The sequence below is a fragment of the Zerene cesonia genome, chromosome 9 (assembly GCF_012273895.1).
Source record: "Zerene cesonia ecotype Mississippi chromosome 9, Zerene_cesonia_1.1, whole genome shotgun sequence".
In the NCBI taxonomy this organism is placed as follows: Eukaryota; Metazoa; Arthropoda; class Insecta; order Lepidoptera; family Pieridae; genus Zerene; species Zerene cesonia.
The window spans coordinates 6,319,558-6,331,739 of NC_052110.1; the positions used below are offsets into that span (position 1 = coordinate 6,319,558).

A 12,182-nucleotide genomic window follows, 5' to 3' on the forward strand; every position below is an offset into this window, starting at 1 on the left:
TATGTTACACGATAACTCCTTGAATTTTCAAGCTATTTATGTGATGCTTTTTGTCATAAGGACCGATTTTTAGCATTTTGAATGTTGCCTCCCTCCCTCCCTCCCTGGACGTCAGTAACCTTCTTCCTAGTATTAATTATTTGTCTAAAGGTGTTCAACAAACATACATTCTTTTTTTTTAAGCCGCGGGCGGATGCTTATCTTAGCCGTTAGATGGATAAAATTGTAAACACACATACGACCTGATATATGTACGTAGGTGAAATATAAACAAGCATATGTTTCGACGCTGATAGTAAGTAATTCTGCGTCCTAGGTATTGATTAATTCCAACATAACAATAGAATTACGTATGTGTTTGATATGGGGAAGATTGTACGTAACATGTTTTATTAAGAACTAGCCTTAGATCCCAGCTCCGCCTGTGTAGACCCGGTATAAAAAAGATTATCCTATTACACTCGAAGAGAGTTTGCTTTCATTACTAATCAAATTTTGCATGAATAACAGTTTGGGTCAGCATATAGACTACATATCACACTATCACCCACGGGAAAAGGGCTGTAAATCTTTTATTTTCTTCGATATACACACATCTGTGTGTCTAATTAACCCTTAATTAAAACATATGCCCTAATAACTAAAAGTACGTGTACTTTACGGACGAAGTCACGGGCAACAGTTAGAATTGAACAAATCAATGTTTGAGTTTAAAAAATCCTGATCAAACGTAGGAACGTTACAGATTGAGGGACTGAATAACTTTCGAAATTTACGATGTTTATGTGGAAGTATGGATAATTTAAAATACAATTGTTTATTATTAGTAGATAGAAGGTTAAAGATTACCTTAATCTTTGTCGGTTGAGCAATTCGTGTTCATTATTTAAATTGATGGCCCCATGATGAAAGTTATGATAACAATAAATAATAAAAATAACATTTAATGTATTAATAAATAAACTAGAAACTAATTCGGTCTCAAACGTTTAATTAATAATAAGATAAGATAAGTGCCTTTGGGGCGAGACAGGCGTGCCGTTTATGCATATGTCAACAAATTATATTGACACAATAGCAAACTTATTGGATATTTATTATACACTGCTCGCAATGCATGGGCACCATCCTGCACTAAGCAAGTGATCGCCCATTATAGTGCGTTCATTGCAATTCAGTCGCTAGCCCTTTATTCCCTTAATCAATCTTTTCCTTACCAAGTAAGGTGGGCAATCCAATTCATAGGTATCTTACAGCCTCTGCAAATGCTTATGGGCTTACTGGTCACTTACCATCAGGTCAACACCAGTTACCTGTCTATCTATCACAAAAAAAAAACAGTGCCAAGTGTAGTGACGTTAAATATTAGGAAAAAAAGTGGCGACACGCGTTCCAAATCAAATTAGTAACTATTTCCCTTCTAACTTTTTTAATATGTTCTGTGGTTAGAATAAAGCTAAATAAATTAGGGTATAATATAATTCCTTTGAAGGAATTCAGCTGAAACATAAATTTATCCTGCTATTTCTATTCAAATATATTTATAATCTGTAATTGCAGCCGAGATTTATGTCAAGTAAATGAATTAATTTTATATCATCCTTGAACTCTTTGCATCGATTGTTTAAACTAGAAACAATTTAATGAACATATAACATTTAAAAATATCAAAACATTTTGAAATGCATCCAAGACAACTCTTAATTTCGATCGGTTCTGAAACCTTACAACTTCTTATAATACGACTAGCTGCGCCCCGCGGTTTCACCCGCGTCAGTCCGTGTCCCGTAGGAATATCGGGATATAAAGTTGCCTATATGTTATTTCAGTTGTCCAGCTATCTACGTACCAAATTTCAATGCAACCGGTTCAGTAGTTTTTGCGTGAAAGAGCAACAAACACACACACACACATCCTTACAAAATTTCGCATTTTTAATATAAGTAGGACAGGAAGTGGGATAGGGGTTTAAAAATCCCTAACCATCAGAATTATATTATTGATTCAGGTGGTTTAGATAGACTTCAAAGGATTTCAATGTTTGAATCGGTGGATCGGCACCAGATGGGCATGAAAAAAAAGATCACATCATCAGTGTCTAAAATGATGAAGAAAAGCATTGTCAGGCAATCAGAATAGTTCGACACGTGACATCTGCCAATTCGCACTTGGCCCGCACGTAATGGATTGTGGCCTGAAGTCTCATAGGAGAGCTGTGTCCCTGCAGTGGGATTTTATGCATATGGACTGATGATGATAAATATAAACATCGTTAATCTGTACGCTAATATTGTAACGAATAGAAAATGTTTTATACATACTTTGTACGTTGGTAATATATAAACGCAATGGAAGTGAACCGATGTTGAAAGATTTCTCATAGATGAGTGCCATACACTACTTTTTTAAGTTTTTCCACTGCCCATAAGATACTTATAATATAACACTGAAGAATTTATTTTTATACTGGAACGCGTTAATCGCAAAAACTTCTGGGCCGATTTCGATGAAACTTGGTACAAAGATACTTACTTTAAACACACATGAAATTTATTGTACATCTGAATTTCGTACAGGACAGAAGGTCGATAAGTGGTTGCGGTTACGAGATTCACATCGCCTTGTGTTAATGAACTATCCAATTGCATCATGCATCCCCTTCAAGTAACTTGATCAAACTTCACAATGTCATTCATTTATTTATCTACCTACAATAATATTATAAAGAGAACACTATTGTATTTTTGTATGTTTGTAACGTTTTCAAGCAAAAAAAAATGCTGGACCGATTTAATAAATTTTTACACCATTAGCCAGCAACATCTTCACTGAGTGACATCCTATCCTACTATAACATAATAAATGCGAATATTTGTAAGGATGTGTGTGTGTGTGTTTGTTGCTCTTTCACGAAAAAAGTACTGAACCGATTGCAATAAAATTTGGTATGTAGATAGCTGGACAACTAGAATAACAAATAGGCAACTTTTAATCCCGATATTCCTACGGGATACGGACTTACGCGGGTGAAACCGCGGGGCGCAGCTAGTAGGGTATATTTGCACCGCGCGCGAATCCGGGGCGGGCAGCTAGTTGTTCATATGTTTACATACATTTTTGCACCTACTACGTGTACCTATCATCTAAGTCATCTACATTCAGCAAATAAATTTAAATTTGAAATTTAATAAAAAAAAAAAAATGGTTAATTGTAATACAATGAACATCTATGCCAACATATGTGCCAATCCAAACAACAATCTATCTCTGTACTGAATTTCATACAGACACGATAAGCTGTTTTCGTGTGAAAGAGTAAGTTACAACCAAACATCCATCCATTCTTACACACTTTCGCGTTTATAATATATTAGTAAGACGAAGGTTAAAAATATGAAGATTTTAAACCTCAAGTAAAATCATAAGATTAAAGAAGTAATTATCTGTATATATATATAAAAATTGAATTGCTGTTCGTTAGTCTCGCTAAAACTCGAGAACAGCTGAACGGATTTATCTTATTTTGGCCTTGTCATGTCCATGGAGGTCTAGGATAGAGATGGTTTGAAAGCTGAGAACGATAAGGAAAAATATATCAAAACAATATTCTATGGTGTCGCCGGGACAGCTAATCTATATAAGATAGCATAGTTAGTAACTTCTATAAAAGATTTATTTCATGCCTCGTTAGTATTACATCAATAACTTGTTAAAAACTCGAACGTGTCTCGCCTAAAATAGCGAAGTCAACATCAATTCCTGTTTTTAGTGATTAGCATTGGCCATTGATATTAACCTAGAAATGCTTTATATCGGCCTTGTAGGTACGTTTGCACTGAGAAATTTTGTGATATTGCATTTGGTTACATATTTTAGGCAGATATATAAACTAGATAAATGTTCCACCAAGTCACTCTGATCACGGTATGTTTTACGACCTTTTTAACACGCTTTATGTATTATTTTATGTATATATATTGTATTTATGTATTTTTTAGCTTCACCTGTACGTTTGTATGTAACCGACTGCTTTAGACTCGATTTAGATTCACTTCGAACGGACAGATTAAATTCAAACTCGTATGCTTATCGAAGTTTATCTTGTTATTCTGATTAGGATCGCCAGCATCAAATAATTTCCTTACATATACTTCGTATAGGAGGAAGCACGCAGAAGTAATATTATAAATGTGAATGTTTGTTTGTTTGGATGTTTGTCAGTCAATCGCGATGAAACTGCTGGACGGCTTTTGATTAAATTTGGTATACAGACTGTGTATGAGCTGACTTGGGTGATAGGATACTTTTTATCCCGGTTAAATGCTCCCTTGGGATGGAACAGGAAACTTGATATCCGGGCGGAGTCGTGACGAACGTCTAGTCTTTCATATAGCAAGGTCATGTAGCAACGAAAAATCAATCAATTTAATTAAAATCATAACTAATTGAATCTAAAACGTGTAAATGTGTTAATAGTTAACATGACGGCACGCGTAATCCACTCTAATAATAAAGTACAGGATACGATATAAATACATACATAATAATTGTAATACTTTTTTTAACATTGCAATGTCTTATAAATGAGAAATTTTGAAAGAATAGAAAGAACGCCTAAGACTTGCTACAATTTGGGAAAAAGACGCGGGTTCGTATCCCGCCTCGTGATCAATTACTTATTTTGTTCTTTCAAAATTTCTCAATTCTAATATTATTACATCATTATACATAAATTGCACAATATACGAAACTAATCTATTGATTTTTTAATGTAATTATTTATATAAATGTAACTCATCTTTATTTCACTACTCAATTTCGTTTTCAATGTGTATTTTGTGAATTTATTTTATTTTGCGCAATATTTTTCTCTTTATTCTTTAGAAGACTTTGCATGCATAGGTCGTCTAACGCCAAAACTTCCCACACTGGAATTAGAATTGCTTTAAGGCGTCACAGCTACCCCCCGGGTTCTGATATGAATGTGACACAGTTTGATAATAGCAAAACAATATTAACATCGCTATCACTTACGTTTTTAGCGATAAGGTATTGCAGACCATTGACTTAACGCTTTACACCGGTAAAAGGTGCTATGGATTATAGTTTTGCCCACACTGGGGGCCCGACTAAAAAGTCGGTAGGAATCAGACCTAGCCCACAGCTCCCTCCATCGGGGCCTTGAGTATCTGTATAAAATTTCCTCACTATATCCTATCCTACTAATATCCTTCCTACTAATATTATAAATGCGAAAATATGTAAGGATGTGTGTGTATTTGTTGCTCTTTCACGCAAAAACTACTGAACTGATTGCAATAAAATTTGGTACGTAGACAGCTGGACAATTGGAATAACATATTGGCAACTTTTTATCCCGATATTCCTACGGCATACGGACTAACGCGGTATCAAAATGAGAATGTTATCGCTTAACTTTGATTATTAACACTTTTGAATAAACAGATGACAGTATAATGTCACAAAATGGCGCTCAATCGATCCTATTCTTATTTGGATCGCATAGTACCTACATTCTTTCAACGATCAGAAAATGGCCACACGATAAAATCGATAACCCGCTAACCCACATATAAGCATTAACAGTTAGCTCAATTAAATTTGCATACAAACTTGTTTGCTCTTATCTTACGCATACCCACTTCAAATATTACACAAACTTACACAACGCCAAAACTATTTATTTAAGTTTTAATATGCTTCTTTCGATTTTCGCACGAGTGGATTTAATTTTTAGTTTTATAGCATTCCAAGCCTATCCTATCCTACCCATATTACAAATGCGAAAGTTTGTGAGGATACAAGTGATACATCCAATGTGTGTGTGTGTGTGTGTGTGTGTGTGTGTGTGTGTGTATGTTTGTTACTCTTTTACGCAACAACTACTAAACCGATTTCAATGAAATTTGGTACGTAGATAGTACAACTGGAATAACACATAGGCAACTTTTTATCCCGATATTCCTACGGGATAGGGGGTATGGATGAAACCGCGGGGCGCAGCTAGTCAAGGGACTTCACTTTTTTATTTATAAACTAGGGTGTATATATTACGTAACGCTTCCACATCTTAACAACGTGATTTTAGATGAATTGTGGATTAATAGCTATACACCTGCGCCAGCAAAATCGTGGGCAGTAGCTACATCTAAGAAATGTAATCAAACATCGCAATCTAATCAACTGACTTCAAAAACGAAAGTAGTTACATTCGACACACGCGTGTAATACTAGATGTGTCTTTAAGGGTTTTAGAATACAAAGAAACCTACGTTTTCAAATGAATTATCTACACCAATACATGAAATTGGAGTGTCCGTTTAAATCATTAAAAAAAACCCTTCAATCGTTATCTAAATACATAAGGATGTATTCACGGTACATATACCATAAAGCAATTTTTTTACAATTTTTGCCTGCCTGTCTGTTCTTGCGGCTAATCTCTGGAACGGCTGAACCCATTTCCAATCCATCGAAACCATCAATATTTTCGTGTTGCGTGACGCTATCAACAAGTTTCCACTGTTTATTTTCCTACACTCCGCGATATCAATAATAACCAAGCTGACTAAATATATTTTATCAGGCACATAATACTAATTGTTATTATCCTACTAGTATTATAAACGCGAAAGTTTGTAATTCTGGATATATGGATAGATGTACCTATGTTACTCTTTCACGTAAAAACTACGGAATGGATTTTAATGAGACTTTGAAATAATATAGCTCATAACATTAGAATAACACATGAGTTGTAATCTATATAAATACTACCTATTACCCGTGGGTTCGTCCGCGGGTGAAACTGCGAGCCACAGCTTGTATTTAAACTACTCTAATTTCGGTTACTAAGTACTGTATTACTGTACCTAATTTAATTTTTTGTAGATGTAAGTGTAAGTTTTGAAGAAACAAATAAAATGTTATTGTTATAAGTAATTACCTAACGCCATCTAGTACAAAAACATGCGAAACTAGTAGTTGCAATCTAGATTTATCATATCTCATAAACATATGTAAAAGTAAAAACATGGTTGCTATTTAAGTTCCATACCCTAAATGTAAAACGGTTCGCCTGATGGTAATGACAACCCATGACATTGTTCATACCTCTTTGCTCTTAGCCATAAATAGAGACTGAATAACATGAATAAAAGCAGTGGTGGCTCAGTTGTGAGAATCTCAGACTTCAAAATCGATAAGTTCAAAATCGGGGTTCGAGACCAGGCGAGCGTGCAGGAAATAAATAGATTATTCAATTTATATTATCCACACATGTGCATAACATCACCACTGCTGATGCAGTGGAGGAAAACATCGTGTGGAAACCGGCATGTCCAAAAATCAAAAAGTTCGACGACATGTGACATCTGCGAACCCGTTTTTGGCCAACGTGGTGAATTATGGCCTGAACCTTTATAGGAGGCCTGTGTCCTAGCAGTGGGAACATATATGGGCTGATGATGATGATGAACTACACGAATTTCATTGTTCATACTGGTCCAGGAGAGGTATTGGTTATAATTGTGCAGGAACATATTTTATATCCAATGAGACAATGATACAGCTTGTATTTAAGAGCAAGTTGACTATTAGTACAGTTTTATAATCCATAGTCATTCAACAAAGAAGTTTAGATAGCTTTGTGACTCATGAGGGGGCATAGATTGACATGTGGAAAACCTTTTTAGCTTTTACTAGGAGATCAAAGGTGTTCTAGTACCATCTCTCTCTTTTTCTTCAGCCTTTCTCTGTCCACCATTGAACATAGGCCTCTCCTAACTACCATATGCTTATCTAAATACTGTTCTATTACTGTGTCGTTGTGTAACACTGTTGGTTGGCATCAATCATTGCTAATTATTTTTTAGATATAGTCTCTAGTTTTCTGGCTAATTGGTCATTTACTGGTCGCAATTAAAGTCTTAAGTGTGAATGAAATTATCATAATTATAAAAAAATTATCGACATAATATGCTACATAATTAGGTGGCAGAAATTGAGAATTATTCTTTTGGAATATTTTAAAATGTAGTATGTAATTATTATTAATTATTTACATAAGTGTTCTGCCTAGAGCGTCAACTTTTTCAGATTTCAAACTATCTCTGTACTAAATTTCATCCAAATCAGATCAGTAGTTCGTGAGATTAGGGTATTCATAAAAAATAAGTACAAACTCTTCTTCTATATATATTAAATTCTCATGTCACAATGTTAGTTACCATACTCCTGCGAAACGACTAGACCAATTCTTATGAAATTTTGTGTGCATATTGGGTAGGTCTGAGAATGTGCCAATGTCTATTTTTCAAACCCCTAAATGATGAGAGTAAAGCAGAACAGTGTTTGCTGTGTCAGTAAGTATCTGTATAGATATTGTTTTAATAATGCAACATCAATTATTATGGTAACATCATACTAATACTAAGTTTCAACACTACCCATATTTTGCAGAAAATCTATAAATGTAATCATAATATAAAGATAAATAACAAGGCAGCGTACAATATTTCCATTATTCTTAAACAGTTCATACACAATCAACTGATAAAAATAATTGGTTTAAATATATAAAAATACAGCAAAACCCTACAAGTGTTAACATATGGACAAGTCTAAATGCACAAAAATGTACAATATCACCCTAATGATGATAAATAAACATGGAACATAAGTAAATAAGTCACTTACTGCAAAGAAATGGGAATTCCATAATAAATAATAGACTTATACAGTAATATAGCACCTGAAAACACTATACAGCTGTAACGCTTCACTGAAAATTGACATCAGTGCTACTGCACCTATATTCAGACATGTCTAGCTGAAATATGCTAAGTTTCTTGAAACAAAAAACCGATTAATGATCTGAAGTTTGTTCAGAGTAAACAAATGTGTTTGTGGAATAGTATGTTTTATTTCGTGTAAGTTTTCACAATGGACGTAATATATACGAGGTGTAGTCACTGTTACTGAGAACAGGAAAACGCAGTTCCGTGTCAAGGTGAAATTTCATTAAAATCTTCGAGATATTTTGATTACGCTGTACCTATAGATTTAATTTTCAGCGGTTAACGGAAGCCAAACAAAAATAAATGAAGACCATCAAGTGCGGATGGGAGAAATTTATCGATATTCATCAAACAATGCACGCTAGATCGCAAAAAACATGATTCTAATGAATTAATTATCGAAGAAATGATATTGCGTTTTTTACCTGGGAAATGATTGAATGATACTTCTACGTCGCCGCGGCCGCCGAGGAGCGGCTGCGACTCTCTGTTTACACCCGGAGAATCCACGGTGCCCTCGAACCCGATCTCTGGCACTAAACAAATGTCTTCAGCACTGCTCGATAAAGATACCACGCCGTCATCAGGAGGCGGAATATTTGTGTTCGGTTTGTCGAAGTCGAGATTCAACAGAGTCTCTTCCGTACTCATGAGTAATGTTAAATAATTGTACTATATTGAGCCTCATCTATTTCGTCTTGTAAAATTCTTTGTTTCACAATCATTAACACAAACACTTTGATTCATTCAATTGAAAAGCAGAGACTAAAGAGCTAAGTGATTGACAGATTGACATTTGACAACTTGACATTGATTCAAAGACAAGCAATTTAAATACAGTATAAAAATATTGTAATCAGGAAACAGAAAAAAATGCGATAAAAATTCTTCACCGCATTATTATAAATAAATAGGTACATAGGTGCATGTAAGGTACACAAATTATCTTCGACTATAAAGTTAAGTGTAAAATGCGAATTGAATAAAATAAAAAAGCGTTTCTTTCATCTTTATTTATGTTTGTGAATTAAACAAGTTTCCTTGTGATTGTATCGATCGTATATGAAAACAAATGTTGTTTTTTTTTATTCTAGATATATAGCACTCAATACAATTATTGTCATGAGTCCTGTTTAATACTATATTAGATTAATGATTTTAGATTTGAATACAAAATTTTGTTATACAGTTTTATTATATTTCTGTGAAAGTAGGTGTAAATGAAAAACGCAATACTATTTTTACAATTTATTGGATCATTTCTATTGCTCTTTTAGTTATTATAATACTTAGGGTCGTTATAATCAAACTCAACCTGACTATTGTCTCTTCTTGATTGAAACTCCCACGGGCAAATCTCATTCAAAATTACTCGAAAACCTAAAAAAATCATAAGGATAATCCAGGTCATGTATTTTTTTTTTTATGTCATAGCGGGCAACTGAGCTGGTGGTTCGCCTGATGGTAAGCGATCACCACCGCCCATGAACATTCGCAAAGGTAGTGCCTCTACGAATGTGCTGCCCGCTTTTATGGGAGAAGGGAAAAGGAAAGGATTAAAGACTGGAAAGAAGGAATGGACTGGGATGGGTGAGGAAAAGGAAATGGGCCTCCGGCTCCCCCACACACCGTACGAAACACAGTGGCATGCCACTATTTCACGCCGGTTTTCTGTGGGGGTGTGGTACTTCCCCGGTGCGAGCTGGCCTAATTCGTGACGAAGCGTGCTCGACTATCACAATAAAATGTATGAATATCTTTCCTATGTAAAATGTTACAAAAACCTATTCAAGAGCTGTTGAAAAGCCACGGCCTTGATATCAGAAATTCTGATATCAAGGCCGTTAAAAAATCAAATTAAGAGTCAATCTCTGAGCATGAGGTGTTAACTTAGTATTGATATTACAACATAGAATTACAAAAAAAAAAAATATCACTATTCTTCTTCTCGGCGAAAAAATCATACCGTTAAAAGTGGTCAATTAAGACGCGAAAGAAAGACAAACAAACAATTTTTATTATTTTTTTTAGAGCGAGCAACTGAGCCTGTTGGTAAGCGATCACCACCGCCCATGATCATTCGCAGAGGTAGTGCTTATGCGAATGCACTGCCCATTTTTTAGGAAGTAAGGGATAATGAAAGTATTGATGATTGGAAGGAAGAAATGAATTGAGAAGGTTGAAGAAAAGAAAACGGGCCAAACTAGTAATATAAAAGCATAGTTCGTAAGTAAGCATAAAGGATAAGTCAAGTCAAGTCTAGTCTAGTCGAGCTTAAAGTTTGATCCATAAACCCACAGTTCTAAGAATAAAATGTTGTTCGTAGCACCACACTTACAATAACAATGTTTTAAAATTAATAGATGGACGAATGATGATGAACTTACCCGTATCAAATCTACAATTATGTTTAAGTACGTCACATTGATTTTTGAACGATACTACGTTGCCAGTATTAAAATTGCACGCACATACCGGACTTAAATTATCTTGATCCTGACATATCATTAAAGAACAACTATAAGCTTTTAAAGCTGTTGGATCATCATCGTTTATTGCTGATGTTGTTAATCCGAAATGTTTTAATGTTGACGAATAAGGATCAATTTCTGGAGTCAATACAAGAGGGTTAATGCTCGCATAGGGTATTTGGCGACGAAACTGTATAAATCGGTATGATTGTGTTGCTTCCATACAACATAATAAAAATATTGCTGAAAAATGAAATTAAAAAAAATTAACGTTAATCGGTATGTTATTTAAATGCATAAATAATAGTGATGTTTAGCGAGTAGGCTTTGTAGTCAAAAAGCAATGTATATTTTTATTTATATTGTAATTTGTGACGTAAAGTTATTGAATACTTTTGATAAAAAATAAATGTTTTGGTAACCAAGCCTATTGCGAGTAGCGTATGTAAATATCAAATCAATTTTAAAAACTTTCTGATAATATAGATTTAGTCTGTGATTATTTACGATTAAATTTAAATTAGGAAACACTACCTATCTCGAATCAAGTATTGCGTTTATCAGTTTATATGAGATAGTCTTACGTAAGTCTTACCTGAACAATAAGTTAAAAATCCCATATTTTACAACAATAAGTTAATATTCATAATACAACTAGCATCTAATAAAAAAACAGAAAGAACCAAAACGATCAAATACAACAATGTTACGCACGTTTTCTATTAAATACATGTCAGAAATTGTAACGGATATCAGGATATATTTGCAATGTAATGAATTAAACACGCATCTACTGTGATTTATTGCTTTACTTAAATAATAATCTATTATAATTTACTACACCCATCGAATCTACATTATAAAAATTACGGAAAAAATGTTATGCACGTTG

General features: G+C 34.2%; 1 protein-coding gene across 1 annotated transcript in view; it reads right to left on the reverse strand.

Moving 5' to 3' along the window:
* Nucleotides 1–9,610, reverse strand: part of LOC119828900 (phosphatidylinositol 4-kinase type 2-beta) — a 23,852-nt gene extending 14,242 nt beyond the window's left edge. The window contains exon 1 of the mRNA XM_038351207.1: nt 9,245–9,610. Coding sequence (XP_038207135.1) covers nt 9,245–9,470 — 226 coding nt within the window. The 5' untranslated portion in view covers nt 9,471–9,610. The remainder of the gene's footprint in view (nt 1–9,244) is intronic.
* Between the last annotated feature and the right edge of the window lie 2,572 nt (nt 9,611–12,182).